General features: G+C 44.7%; 1 protein-coding gene across 2 annotated transcripts in view; it reads left to right on the forward strand.

The window, feature by feature from the left end:
* The window catches only part of LOC134345892 (disintegrin and metalloproteinase domain-containing protein 12-like), a 128,678-nt gene that overhangs the window by 104,449 nt on the left and 8,230 nt on the right, over positions 1–15,999 (forward strand). For both annotated transcript variants that reach the window (XM_063047231.1, XM_063047232.1), the window contains exons 18-19: positions 8,341–8,464; positions 10,188–10,335. In XM_063047231.1, coding sequence (XP_062903301.1) covers positions 8,341–8,464; positions 10,188–10,335 — 272 coding nt within the window. The remainder of the gene's footprint in view (positions 1–8,340; positions 8,465–10,187; positions 10,336–15,999) is intronic.

The raw sequence follows: 15,999 nt of genomic DNA on the forward strand, positions 1-15,999 counted from the left end.
AGGTTTCAATGAGATCACCCTTCATCCTTCCTAAATTCCAGTGAGAACAGACCCAGAGCCATCAAACATTCCTCGTATGATAACCCTTTCATTCCCAGAACCATCTGTGTGAACCTCCTCTGAATCCTCTCCCACGCCAGCACATCTTTCTTAAATGAAGAGCCCAAGCTGTTCACAATACTCAAGGTGTGGCCTCACCACTGCCTTATGAAGCCTCCCACGGTGGGAGGGTCTTGGATCACAGGACATAGCCTCAGAATAGAATAAAACAATAACTATTTAAGGCAGAGCTTAATAGATTCTTGATTTGTCAAGGCATAAAGGGATACGGGGAGAAGGCAGTTGTGACTGAGAGGAGCAGTGGATCTGTAATGATGAAATAGCAGAATGGACTCGATGGGCCAAATGGCCTAATTCTTCTCCTATATTTTATGGTCTTATTTACCATATCTATAACTCTCATAATTTAGTATACCTCTATAAAATCTCCCCTCCTTCCCTTATTCAATCTTTTCTTATAAATCAGGTCCTCCTCTCTCGGGAACATCCTTGTAAATTTTCTCTGTATTCTTTCCATTTTGTTTACATCTTTCCTGTAGGTAGGTGACCAAAACTCCAAACTAGGTTTCACATATATCTTACACAGCTTCAGCATACAGCTAGCCTTCTTTACCCTTCAGATCTCAGATATTTAAATAAGGTCTCCTCTGTTTCTTTGAAAGGACGTAATGCTGAGGCTTTATAAGGCAAGATGAGGCCTCACAGAGAATTGTGAGCAGTTTTGGGTCCCTTATCTAATAAAGGATGAGCTGACATTGGAGAGGCTTCAGAGGATGCTCACGAAAATGACTCAGTGATTGAAAGGCTGATCAAGACAAGCCCTTGGTGGCTCGGGGCTCTACTCATCGGAATTCAGAAGAATGAGTGGAAATCTCATTCAGACCCATCCAGTGTTGAAAGGCCTCAATAGAGTGGGTGTGGAGAGGATGTTTCAGAGGTGGGGAAGTCTAAGACCAGAGGACACAGCCTGAGAACAGAGGGGTGTCCATTTAGAACGGAGATAAGGAGGAATCTCTCTAGGCAGAGAGTGCTGAAACTGTGTATTAGGAAAGGCTGTTTTCTGGCAAAGTGTACTTGGTAAGTGGGAGGCCTTCAAAAGAAAAATTTTGAGGGGTCCAAGCTTGTATGTGGCTGTCAGAATAAAAGGTAAAGATAATAAGTGTAGGGAACCTTGGTTTTCAAGAGATATTGAGACCCCTGTGGTCATGGACTGATTAAGGATAGTCAGCATGGCTTTGTGCATGGTAGTTCATAGCTAAACAATCTTATATAATTTTTTTTGAGAAAGTTACCAGGAAAGTTGATGAAGGCAAAGCAGTGGATGTTGTCTACATGGACTTTAGTAAGGCATCTGGCAAGGTCCCGCATGGGAGAGTGATCAAGAAGGTTCAATCACTCAGCATTCAAGATTAGGTTATACATGGATTAGACATTGGCTTTGTGGGAGAAGCCAGGGAGTGGTAGTAAATGGCTGCTTCTTTGACTGAAGACCTGTGACTAGTGGTGTGCCATAGGGATCGGTGCTAGGTCTGTTGCTGTTTGTCATCTATATTAATTAAATGGATGATAACGACATTAACTGGATCAGCAAATTTGCAGATGACACCAAGATTGGGGTTGCAGTGGATAACAAGGAAGGTTATCATGGCTTGCAGAGGGATCTGCATCAGCTGGAAAAATAGGATGAAAAACTGCAGATGGAATTTAATGCAGACAAGCACTTTGCACTTTGGTAGAACTAACCAGGGTAGGTCTTACACAGTGAACTGTAGGGCACTGAGGAGTGTGGTAGAACACAGGGATCTGAAATATAGATCCAAAATTCGTTGAAAGGGGTGTCACAGGTAGATAGGGTCGTAAAGAAAGCTTTTGGCACATTGATTTATGAAGGCCAATGTATTGAGTACCAGAAAGGGGATGTTAAGTTGAAGTTGTACAAGATGTTGGTGAGGCCTAATCTGGAGTGTTTTGTGCAGTTATGGTCACATACCTATCGATAGGATGTAAGTAAGGTTGAAAAAATACAGAGAAAATTTATAAAGATGTTGCCGGTTCTGGAAGACCTGAGCTATAAAGAAAGATTGAATAGGTAAGACTTTATTCCTTGTTACATATTAGATTGAGAGGAGATTTGATAGAGGTAAACAATTTTATGAGGGGTTCGTTAGCATTCGTCTGTCTCGAAGGACAATGGGTAATGATGATCATCATCACAAGCCTGGGCAGAAGGTATGGAGATCCTGAGATGCCCAGTCATCAAGATCTCCCTCTCAGCCTCATCAGTGTAGTTCAAAGGAAAGCTTATGAAGCAATATGTTTGGCACCAGCTTGGCTGCAGGAGCTGCCGGAAGTTTGTTCAGCCACCTTACGGGCTCCCCTCTGGATTTTCTGTCTGGGTTTACTCCTGTAGCCTTCGTCTCTCCCGAGGCTGCCCACAAGGCAATGGGGCTATTTACCCATTGCTGGGGATCTGCGGTGGGCCTGCATCCTGACATAGATGTTTGTATAGTCCAAGGCTGTGTGAAGAGCCATTGAGATTGCATCTGCCATTGACCTATTGTGATGATAGGCAAATTGTGGTGGGTCCAGGTCCTTGATGAGGCAGTTTAGTCTATTCATGACCAACCTCTCAAAGCATTTCATCTCTACAGACATGAATGCTACTGGGTGATGGTCATTACTCTTCTTAGGCTCTTGTATAACTGTTGCCTTTTTGAAGCAAGTGGGAACTTTCGCCCATAGCAGTGAGAGGTTGAAAGTGTCCTTGAATACTCCTGCCAGTTGGTTGGCACAGGTTTTCAGAGCCTTACCAGGTACTCCATCAGGACATTCCGCTTTGTGAGGGTTCACCCTTTTTAAGCACAGCCCAACATCGGCCTCCGAGACAGAGATCACAGGGTCACCGAGTGCGGCAGAGATCTTCACAGCTGTCGTTGTATTCTCCCTTCAAAGCAGGCTTAGAGGGCATTGAGTTCATCTGGTAGTGAAGCATCGCTGCCATTCACGTTATTGGGTTTTGCTTTGTAGGAAGTACTGTCTTGCAAACCCTGCCAGAGTTGTTGTATATCCAGTGTCACCTCCAACCTCGTTTGAAATCATCTTTTCACACTTGAAATAGCCCTTCCCAAGTCATACCTGTGTCAAAAAACATAGACCTGGGTCACCAGCCTTCAGCAGACAACGTACCTCCTGGTTCATCCACGGCTTTCGGTTTGGGAATGTTTGTAGGCACACACTCATCCACACAGGTTTTAATGAAGTCGGTAACAACTGCTGCATACTCATCCAGATTCAAAAATGTGCTGGAATCATCCTTGTGAACCTCCTCTGGACCCTCTCCAATGCCAGCACATCTTTTCTAAGATGAGGGGTCCAAAACTGTTCACAATATTCAAGGTGAAGCCTCACCAGTGCCTTATAAAGCCTCAGCATCACATCCTTGTTCTTGTATTCTAGACCTCTTGAAATGAATGCTAACATTGCATTTGCCTTCCTCACCACCGACTCAACCTGCAAGTTAACCTGCAGGGTGTTCTGCACAAGGACTCCCAAGTCCCTCTACATCTCAGAATTTTAGATTTTCTCCCCGTTTGGAAACGGGGAGAAAATAGTCTACACATTTATTTCTACTACCAAGGTGCGTGTCCATGCATTTTCCAACATTGTATTTCATTTGCAACTTTCTTGCCATTCTTCTAATCTGTCTAAATCCTTCTGCATCCTACCTGTTTCCTCAACACTATCTGCCCCTCCAACAATCTTCGTATCATCTGCAAACATGGCAACAAAGCCATCTATTCCATTATCTAAATCATCTATATACAGCATAAAAAGAAGTGGTCTCAACACTGACCCCTGCAGAACACCACTAGTCACTGGCAGCCAACCAGAAAAGGATCCTTTTATTCCCACTCGCTGCCTTCTTCCAATCAGCCAATGCTCTAACCATCCCAATAACTTTCCTGTAATACCATGGCCTCTTAACTTGGTAAGCAGCCTCATGTGTGGCACCTTGTCAAAGGCCTTCTGAAAGTCCAAATATACAACATCTACTGCATCCCCTTTATCTATCCTACTTGTAATCTTCTCAAAGAATTACAACTGGTTTGTCAGTCAGGATTTTCCCTGAAGGAAACCATGCAGACTTTGTATTATCTTGTCCAGTGTCACCAAGTTCTCCACAATTGACTCTAACATCTTCCCGACCACTGAGGTCAGGCTAACTGGTCTGTAATTTCCTTCCTGCTGCTTTCCTCCTTTCTTAAAGAGTGGGGTAACATTAGCAATCTTCCAGTCATAAGACTATAAAATATAGGAGCAGAAGTAGGCCATTTGGCCCATCGAGTCTGCTCTGCCATTCAATCATGAGCTGATCCAATTCCTCCAGTCATCCCCACTCCCCTGATGCCCTGGCTAATCAAGAACCTATCTATCTCTGCCTTAAATGTACCCAATGACTTGGCCTCCACAGCCGCTCGTGGCAACAAGTTCCACAGATTTTTCGCCCTCTGAAGTAATTTCTCTACATCTTTGTTCTAAATGGACGTCCTACCATGGGAAATAACTTTGCCATAACTAATTTGTTCAGGTCTTTTAACATGTGGAATGTTTCAATGAGATCCCTCCTCATTCTCCTGAACTCCAGGGAATACAGCCCAAGAGCTGCCAGACGTTCCTGAGACAGTAACCCTTTCATTCCTGGAATCATTCTCGTGAATCTTCTCTGAACCCTCTCCAATATCAGTATATCCTTTCTAAAATAAGGAGCCCAAAACTGCACACAATACTCCAAGTGTGGTCTCACAAGTACCTTAATAGAGCCTCAACATCACATTCCTGCTCTTATATTCTATACCTCTAGAAATGAATGCCAACATTGCATTCGCCTTCTGCACCACCAACTCAACCTGGAGGTTAACCTTCAGGGCATCCTGCATATCGACTCCCAAGTACCTTTGCATCTCTGCATTTTGAATTCTCACCCCAACTAAGTAATGAGCAGCACCATGCCAGAAACCAATGATTATTGAAAGATCATTTCTAATGCCACCACAATCTCTAACACTACCTCTTTCAGAATTCTAGGGTGCAGTTCATCTGGTCAGCATCTTCTGATCCTATGTCACATCTTTCTACTGATTTGATGCCATTCTTTACCAGCAGAGCCACACCACCCCGTCTGCCTACCTTCCTATCCCTCCGATACAACGTGTAACTTTGGATATTCAGTTCCCAACTACAACCATCCTTCAGCCATGATTCAGTGATGGGTGCAACATCATACCTGGCAATCTGTAATAGTGCAACAAGATCATCCACCTTATTTCTTATATTACGCGCATTTAGATACAACACCTTGAGTATCGTATTTGCTATCCTTTCAGACTCTGCATCCCTAATGATTTGATACTCAGCTTGTTGGTTGCAGCTAAGTCCCATCACCTGCCTGCCCTTCCTGACATCGTCTGTCCTTTCCTGAGTCCCTTCACTCCAGCTCCTACTCCCCCCATGCCCCGCCAAGTTAGGTTAAACCGTCCCCAACAGCTCTAATAACCTGCCTGCAAGTACGAGGAGTGAGTGATAAGTTTGTGGCCTAACGTAGGAGTCAATTTTAGAAAACCTAGCACATTTATTTTTGAACATAGTCCCCTCCTACATGTACACACTTAGTCCAGCGGTCGTGGAGCATACGGATCCCTTCTTTGTAGAAGTGTTCTACAGCAGGGGTGATTGATAAGTTTGTGGCCTAAGGTAGAAGGAGATGAACTATTAACTTCAAACTTTCTGCATTTTCACTCAAAGAGCTGAACTGCATATGCATGTAACGAGAGCATCTTGTACCTCCAGGTGGTTCACAGCAGAGGTGATTGATAGGTTCATGGCCTAAGGCAGAAGGAGATGAGTTATACAGCTGTCGTTACATGCACATGCAGTTCAAGTCTTTGAGTGATTATGCAGAAAGTTTGAAGTTAATAACTCATCTCCTTCTACCTTAGGCCACGAACTTATCAATCACCCCTGCTGTAGAACACTTCTACAAAGAAGGGATCTGTATGCTCCACAACCGCTGGACTAAGTGTGTAAATGTAGGAAAATAAATGTGCTAGGTTTTCTAAAATTGACTCCTTGTACTGTACCTTAGGCCACGAACTTATCAATCACCCCTCGTATATTAGTCCCCCTGGGGTTCAGGTGCAACCCGTCACTTTTGAAAGGGTCATACCCCCCCCAGAAAAGATCTCAATGATCCAAGAACCTGAAGCCCTGCTCCCTGCACCAGCTTATCAGCTACGCATTTATCTGCCAAATCATCCTGTTTCTACCCTCACTGGCGTGTGGCACAGGCAGCAATCCAGAAGTTACTACTATACACGTTTCTATGGGGATAGAAGCAATGCAGCGGTGGCTAAGGTATGTGTGGAACATCTGCAGCATGACACGGGTGAATTAACAACAGAAAGCAAAGAAATGGCAAATAGGTGAAATCATTTCTTTTTTGGTATCAATTTTCACTGTGGAGGACATGCAAAATCTCCCTGGGACAATTTCAAATAACCCAAGCCTAACCCTAGAAGAGGTAAAGAATCAGAGAAACTCATGGGGCTAAAGGTAGATAAATTACCAGGACTCAACAGCTTGCATGCTTGTCAGAGTCAGACAGCATAGAATTAGGCCTATCGACCCAACTGGTCCATGCCAACAAACATGGGCGCAGGTTTGTGGTGAGAGGCAATGGGAATAGGACCATGGCATGTGGGAGTTGTTTAAAATGCCACCTGATCAGAGTTCAGGACCGACATGATAAGGACGGCAGAGTAAGGGAACAGTAGATGACCAGAGAGGTTATGGACTTACAATTATTTGCACTGTACTGCTGCTGCAAAACGACACATTTCACATCATATAAGACACTGATATTAACTCTGATTCTAAACTCAGTCAAACAGATACATAAAATGTACAGAAGTAGAAATGAGACAGGTCGCTTGGGAAACATCGAGATAGCAGGAAAGAGTGGAAGCAGGGGATTAGGAAGGCCAAAAGGGGTGAAATGTCCCAGCAAATCAAACTAAAGCAAATCCCAAGTCATTCTATATATACATATCAAGAGCAAGAGGATAATTTGGGACAGGATAGGACCACTAAAGGTTAAAGGAGGGAACATATGCTTGGAGGCAGAGGATGCGGGTGAGGTACTGAATGAGTCCTTTCTATCAGTATTTACTGAGAAAGAAAGGGAGGATGATGAGATAATTGTGGAGTGTGCTAATATGCTATGGCATGCTAAGATAAAGGAGGGAGTGTTGGGACTCTTGAAGGATAACTCCCCAGATCCTGATGGGATATACCCAGGTTATTCAGAGAGGCAAGAGAAGAGATTGCTGGAGCCTTGAGGAAGATTTTTAAATCCTCACTAGCAACACGTGTGATCCTGAAGGGGTGGAGAATAGTCAGTGTTTTTCCTTTGTTGATCAAGAAAGGAAATGGGGATAATCCAGGAAATTATAGGCCAGTGAATCTCACATCAATGGCAGTGCATCCACTGGATAGGATTCTTAGAGATGGAACTTTGCTCATTTGGAAAATCTTGGCTGATGAAGGACAGTCAGTATTGGTAATGCAGGGATAGACATGTTTTAGAAACAGATTATATCTTTTGGGAAGGTGAAGGGCAGTAGATTTTATTAAGTAATCTGACAAGATACCTCATTAGGCTGATCCAGAAGGCTAAAATGCATGAGATCCACAGCAAATGTGTATTCAGAATTGACTTGGTTCTATGTTCCCAAAAGTTGGAGAAATCAATGTTCATGCTACATGTTTCACCCATAAACATTTGCTCCAAATCCTCCCCCCCCCATACTTTTAAACTGTGTCCCTTCCGATTTTCTTTCCAGTCCTGAAGGATCTCAACCCAAAATGCCGTGTCCATTTCCCTCCATAGATGCTGCCTGACCCACTGAACTGCTCCAGAATTTTGAGTGTTGCCCCATTCCCATGCGTACTGCTTTGTGCGCTAAACCCTCTTGTAGCGTTCCTGAGTCATTGGAACATTTGGCCACATCACCTTTCACTCCCACACTGGAGTTGGTGGGTGTGAATTCAATTCCCAATGTGCCACCCTGGACTTCAGAGAATGCTGCCTCACAAGGGCAATGCGGATCCAGCCAGTGAACAGAACTAATACTAACTTTTATTCAACAATGCTTTTTTAAGTGTCTTTAAACTTATTCACATAATTCTATTGAAGGGAATTCAATGCTTTACTATTTTTTACAGGTTTGCAACAATAACAACAATTGTCATTGTGAAAATGGCTGGGCTCCACCCTTTTGCGATAAAAAGGGGCGAGGAGGCAGCAAGGACAGTGGGCCCACAGAGGAAATTAAAAAAAGTACTAAAGGTAGGCATGAACTTGTTCTTTTGCCTGCTACACTGAAAGTCCTTTATTTGGTAAAGCTGAAGATTTTTAACTGCTTTCCTTGCAAACTAACACATACAGACATGCATGAAATGGAAGAGATGCGGTTGAGGGCAGTGTTGATGGTGGAGGACATCTCCTTCATTCTAGAATGAAAAGCCTCACCCTAACAGCAGGTGCGGCGGATGGAGGAATTGAGAAAATGGGATGGTGTTTTTACAGGTATCAGGTGGGACGACATGTAGTCCGGATAGCTGTGAGAGTCAATTCTCTCATCCACCACCACCAGCCTCATAGCTCCCACACCCCGCACCTCCTGTTTCTACCTCCTACCTAAGATCCACAGACCGACTTGTCCAGGTTTCTGCTTGTTCCTGCCCCACTGTACTCATGTCAGAATACTTTGACTCTGTTTGTCCTCCTTTTTCAAAGAAAGGGGCTTCCCTTCCTCTACCATCAACGCTGCCCTCAACTGCCTCTCTTCCATTTCATGTCTGTTCTTACCCCATCTTCCCTCCACCCGACCTCACCTACCACCCCACCAACATCCGTGACCAGCACATAATTCTCCGAAACTTCTGCCACCTCTAACGGGATCCCACCACCAAACACATCTTACCCTCACCACCCCACTTTCTGCTTTCCACAGGGATCATTCCTTACACAACTTCTTTGTTCATTCATCCCTCCCCACTGATCTCCCTCCTGGCACTTAACCTTGCAAGCGGAACAAGTGCTATATCTGTCCCTACACTTCCTCCCTCACTACCATTCAGGGCCCCCGACAGTCCTTGCAGGTGAGGCATCACTTCACCTGTGAGTCTGTTCAAGTCACTTACTGTGTTTGCTGTTCCCGGCGTGGCCTCCTGTATATTGGTGAGACCCGATATAGATTGGGAGACCGCTTCGCCGAGCACTTATGCTCCGTCAGCCAGAACAAGCGGAATCTCCCAGTGGCCACCCATTTTAATTCCACTTCCCATTCCCATACTGATATGTCCATCCATGGCCTCCTCCACTGTCGTGATGAGGCCACACTTAGGTTGGAGGAACAACACCTTATATTCTGTTTGGGTAGCCTCCAACCTGATACCAAGAACATCGATTTCTCAAACTTCCAGTAAAGCCCCCTACCCCCTTTACCATTTCCCATCCCCTTTTCCATCTCTCACCTCATCTCTTTGCCCACCCATCACCTCCCTCTGGTGCTCCTCCCCCCTTTTTCTTTCTTCCATGGCCTTCGGTCTCTTTCACCAATCAACTTCCCAACTCTTTACTTCATCCCTCTCCCTCCAGGTTTCACCTATCACCCGATGTTTCTCTCTCCCCTCCCCTCACCTCACCTTTTAATTCTACTGCTCAGCCTTTTTTTCCTCCAGTCCTGCCAAAGGGTTTCGGCTCAAAGCATCGACTGTACTGTTTCCTCTGGTATTGCAAAATGATCTGTCGATAGTAGTTGCTTAGTGAGTTTCTCAGACTGGCCTGGCTAAAATCTCTCAAAACGATGGTGATAGTGTTAGTGTCATCAGCCAGCCCCAGACTTCTCAGCATAACATCCAGACTTTCAATGGTGCAACACTGGCAGTTGTGATCGATATGTAAATGTCAGTGTGACCCATTCTAGTGTTTCAGCACTATGATCTTACATGAATTCCAAATGCCTGCCAGCTAAGCAGACTAAACCATCTGTCTTCTGTTTGATTAGAAACACTGAACCCAATTCCTCTGGTTATTGCAATTGCGGCACCAGCCTTAGCAATTACAATGCTAACCTACTCTATGCAGTGCCGAAGAAAGAAGGTGAAAGGACGTAGAAGATCTGCAGTGAAAGCAGTTGGAAGTTATTGTTCCAGGTAAGGTTTAACAGGGAGACTTGGTGTGAGTGTTCAGCTGTAAGTGTGTGGAGGGGGAGAAGAACTGGGAGTGTGAGTCCCGAGGATCAGTGGAGTGGTCTTTCCTGATGCTTGTCTCATTGCTGTCATACTCCTAATAACTGGGTGTCATTCACCCAGACCTGTGTAATCCCCATTGACATCATCTGACTTGCTTTATCTCTCTATCACTGAACACAGAACATTACAGAATGGACAGGCCCTTCAGCCCACCATGTTGTGCCAACCTTTTAACCTACTCCAATCAAACCCTTCTCTCCCACATTTGGAGAATTTTAAATGTCCTTGAGATGCCCTGGGAAAACGTCTCTGGCTGTCCACTCAATCTATGCCCTTTATCATCTTGCACACCTCTTTCAAGCCATACCTCATTCTCGTTCTGTCCAAAGAGAAAAGCCCTCGCTCCTTCAACCTATCCTCATAATACATGCTGTCTGGTCCAGGCAACATCTTGATAAGTCTCTGCTGCACCCTCCCTACAGCTCCTACATCCTTACTTTAATAGGGGTGACTAGAACTGGACACAATATTTCAAATATTGTCTAACCAGGATTGTATAGAACAGCAACATTATCCCACGGATATCACAATCCCCTGACTGAAGACCAACACACCAGATGCCTTCTTAACAACTTTATCAACATGTGTGGCAAGTTGAGGAATAAATGGATGTGGACCCCAAGATCTCTCTGTCCCTCGACATTGTATTCTCTCTTCAAATTTGACTTTCCAAAATGAACCACTTCATACTTTTCCAGAATAAATTCCATCTTCTGCTTCCCAGCCCAGATCTGCATCCTGTGAATGTCTGCTTGTAACTCATGACAACCTTCTACACTGTCCACAACTTCACCAATCTTTGTGTCATCAACAATCTTACTAACCCACTCTTCCACTTCCTCATCCAACTCATTTATAAAAAATCACAAAGAGCAGGCTTTTCAGAACAGATCTATGTAGAACACTACTGGTCACGGAACTCAAGGCAGAATACCCTCCCACTACCACCACCCTCTGATGGACAAGCCAATTCTGAAACCACACAGCCACGTTTTTCTGGATCCTGTGCCTCCTGTCTCTGTCAATGAGCCCACCACGTAGACAACTTTGTTCAATACCTTCCTGAAATGTCAAGCAGTAGTAAATCAGGGCAACTGGACTTGCTGTGCTGTCTAGAAGACGTTTTGCCACTAATTCAAGAGGCTCCTTCAGTTCTCCAATTCAAGCAACATCCTTGTAAATCTTTTCTGCACTCTCTATACTATCCATATTCTTCCTGCAGTAAGGTGATCAAAACTGAACACAGTACTCCAAGTGGGGTCCAACTAAGCTCTTATATAGCTGTAGCATTACCTCATGGCTCTTGAACTCAATCCCACAGTTGATGAAGGCCCACACACCATATGCTTAATAACACTGTCAACCAGCACAGCAGCTTTGAGTGTCGTATTGACATGGACCCCAAAATTTTGCTGATCCTCCACACTGCCAAGAGTCTTATCATTAATATCATATTCTGTCTTCAAATTTGACCTACCGAAATGCACTATTTCACACTCATCTGGGTTGAACTCCCTCTGCCACTTCTCAGCCCAGTTCTGCATCCTATCGATGTCCCGCTATAACCTCGGTCAACCCTCCAGACTATCCACAACACCCCCAACTTTTGTATCATCAGCAAACCTACTAACCCATCCTTCCAATTCCTCATCCAAGTCATTTATAAAAATCTCAAACAGGAGGAGTCCCAGAAAAGGTCTCTGTGGAACACCACTGTTCACCGTCCACTGTGTAGAATACGAACCATCCACAACCACACTTTGCCTTCTGTGGGCAAGCCAATTCTGGATCCACAAAGCAATATCTCCTTATATCTCATGCCTCATCACTTTCTGATCGGGCCTTGCACAGGGAACCTTTACTGAAATCCATATACAGTACATCCACTGCTCTACCTCCATCAACTTGTTTTGTTACATCCTCAAAGAATTCAATCAGGTTTGTAAAGCATGACCTGCCCTTGACAAAGCCATGCTGACTATCCCTAATCAGATTATGTCTCTCAAATGTTCATAAATCCTGCCTCTCAGGGTCTTCTCCAACAACTTGCCCACCACTGAAGTCAAATTCTCTGGTCTATAATTTCCTGGGTTACCTCTACTCCCTTTCTTGAACAAGGGAACAACATTTGCAACCCTCCAATCCTCTGGTACCTCTCCCGTCCCTATTAATGATGCAAATATCATCGCAAGAGGCTCAGCAATCTCCTCCCTCGCACCCACAGTAGCCTGGGTTATATCTTATCTGGTCCTGGTGACTTATCTAACTTAATGCTTTTCAAAAGCTCCAGCACATCCTTTCTTAATGTTTATATGCTCAAGCGTTTCAGTCTGCTATAAGTCATCCCCACAACTGCCAAGGTCCTCTTCCCTGGTAAACACAGAAGCAAAGTATTCATTAAGTAGCTCCACTACTTTCTCAGACTTCATGTACACGTTTCCACTATCGCACCTGGTTGGTCCTATTCTCACATGGCTCATCCTCTTGCTCTTCACATACTTGCAGAATGCCTTGGGGTTTCCCTTAACCATGCACACCAAAGCCTTCTCATGGCCCCTTCTGGCTCTCCTAATTCCATTCTTAAGCTCCTTCCTAGCAACCTTGTAATTTTCTAGAGCTCTAACAGTGCCTAGTTTCTTGAACCTCTCGTAAGCTTTCCTTTCCTTCTTAATGAGATTTTCTACATACTTTGTACACCATAGTTCTTTTACCCTACCATCCTTTCCCTGCCTCAGTGGAACATACCAATGCAGAACTCCATGCAAATGTTCCTTGAATATTTGCCACATTTCTGTCGTGCATTTCCCTGAGAACATCTGCTCCCAAGTTCCTGCCTAATAGCATCATATTTTTCCCTACCCCAATTAAATGCTTTCCCAAGTTCTCTGCTCCTATCCCTCTCCAGCACCATGGTGAAGGAGATAGAGTTGTGGTCACTACCTCCAAAATGCGCTCCCACCGAGAGATCTGACACCTGACCAGGTTCATTTTTCAATACCAGCTCAAGTACAGCCTCTTCTCGAGTTGGCTTAACTACATATTGCGTCAGGAAACCTTCCTGAACACACCTAACAAACTCCACCCCTTTTAAACCCCTTGCACTAAGTATATGCCAATCAATATTAGGAAAGTAAAAAATTCCCATCACAACAACCCTATTATTATTGCACTGTTACAGAATCTGCTTCCCTATCTGCTCCTCGATACCCCGTTACTATTGGGGGAGGCATCTACAAAAAACACCCAATAGAGTTATTGCCCCTTTCCTGTTTCTGACTTCCACCCACACTGACTCAGTAGACCATCTCTCCATGACTTCCTCCTTTTCTGCAACTGTGATACTATCCCTAATTAGCAATGCCACACCCCCACCTCTTTAGCCTCCCTCTCTGTTCTTTTTGAAATATCTGAAGCCTGGCACACTCAGCAGCCATTCCCGCTCCTGCAACATCCCAGTCTCTGTAATGGCCACAACGTCTTAATCCAGGTATTGATCCACGTTCTAAGTTAGAAACATAGAAAACCTACAGCACAATACAGGCCCTTCGGCCCACAAATTTGTGCCGAACATGTCCTTTCCTTAGAAATTACCTAGGGTTACCCAAAGCCCACTATTTTTCTAAGCTCCATGTACCTATCTGGGAATCTCTTAAAAGACCTTATCGTATCCGCCTCCACCACCATCGCCAGCAGCACTCACCACTCTCTGTGTAAAAAAAACTTATCCCTGACATCTCCTCTGTACCTACTTCCAAGCCCCTCAAAACTGTGCCCTCTCATGCTAGCCATTTCAGCCCTGGGAAAAAGCCTCTGACTATCCACATGATCAATGCCTCTCATCATCTTATACACCCCTATCAGGTCACCTCTCAACCTCCGTCGCTCCAAGGAGAAAAGGCCGAGTTCACTCAACCTATTCTCATAAGACATGCTCCCCAATCCAGGCAACATCCTTGTAGATCTCCTCTGCACCCTTTCTATGGTTTCCACATCCTCCCTGTAGTGAGGTGACCAGAACTGAGCACAGTACTCCAAGTGGGGTCTGACCAGGGTGCTATATAGCTGCAACATTACCTCTCAGCTCTTGAACTCAATCCCACGGTTGATGAAGGCCAATGCACTGTATGCTTTCTTATCCACAGAGTCAACCTGCGTAGCAGCTTTGAGTGTCCTATGGACTCGGACCCCAAGATCCCTATGATCCTCCACACTGCCAAGAGTCTTACTATTAATACTATATTCTGCCATCATATTTGACCTACCAAAATGAACCACTTCATACTTATCTGGGTTGAACGCCATCTGCCACTTCTCAGCCCAAGTTTTGCATCCTGTCAATGTCCCGCTGTAACGTCTGACAGCCCTCCACAATGCCTCCAACTTTTGTGTCATCAGCAAATTTACTAACCCATCCCTCCACTTCCTTATCCAGGTCATTTATAAAAATCACAAAGAGAATGGGTCCCAGAACAGATCCCTGAGGGAATACCACTGGTCACCGACCCCTATGCAGAATATGACCTGTCTACAACCACCCTTTGCCTTCTGTGGGCAAGCCAGTTCTGGATCCACAAAGCAATGTCCCCTTTGATCCCATGCTTCCTTACTTTCTCAATAAGCCTTGCATGGGGTACCCTATCAAATGCCTTGTTGAAATCCATATACACTACATCATCGGCTCTATCTTCATCAGTGTGTTTAGTCACATCCTCAAAAAATTCAATCAGCCTCGTAAGGCACGATCTGCCTTTGACAAAGCCATGCTGACTATTCCTAATAATATTATGCCTCTCCAGATGTTCATAAATCGTGCCTCACAGGATCTTTTCGATCAATTTACCAACCACTGAAGTAAGACTCACTGGTCTATAATTTCCTGGGCAATTTCCCTTTCTTGAATAAAAGAACAACATCCGCAACCCTCAAATCCTCCAAGTTCATCTGCCTTGTTTATGATGCTCCCTGCATTAAAATAGACACATCTCAAACTATCGGGCTGAGCGCATCTTTGCTCTAACAACTGCCTATCCTTCCTTACAAACTCCCTACAAGCTGTATCTACTTGTGCTCCAACCTCCCTATCCTCTGCCTCTTCACGTTGGTTCCCACCCCACTGCAAATCTAGTTTAAACCCTCCCCAATAGCATTAGCAAACCTCCCCACTAGGATATTGGTCCCCTCGGTTTCATGTGCAACCCGTCCTTTTTGTACAGGCCACACCTACCCCAGAAGAGGTCCCAATGATCCAAAAATCTGAATCCCTGCTCCCTGCTCCAATCTTTCAGCCACATATTTATCCTCCACCTTATGCTATTCCTATACTCACTGTCACGTGGCACAGGCAGTAATCCCGAGATGACTACCTTTGAGGTCCTGCTTCTCAGCTTCCTTCCTAACTCCCTGTATTCTGCTTTCAGGACCTCCTCCCTTTTTCTACCTATGTCATAGGTACCAATATTTACCACGACCTCTGACTGCTCACCCTCCCTTCTCAGGATATTGTGGACACGTTCAGAAACATAACCCACCCTGGTACCTGGGAGGCAAATTACCATCCTTGTTTCT

This window comes from Mobula hypostoma, chromosome 4, assembly GCF_963921235.1.
Source record: "Mobula hypostoma chromosome 4, sMobHyp1.1, whole genome shotgun sequence".
Classification (NCBI taxonomy): Eukaryota; Metazoa; Chordata; class Chondrichthyes; order Myliobatiformes; family Myliobatidae; genus Mobula; species Mobula hypostoma.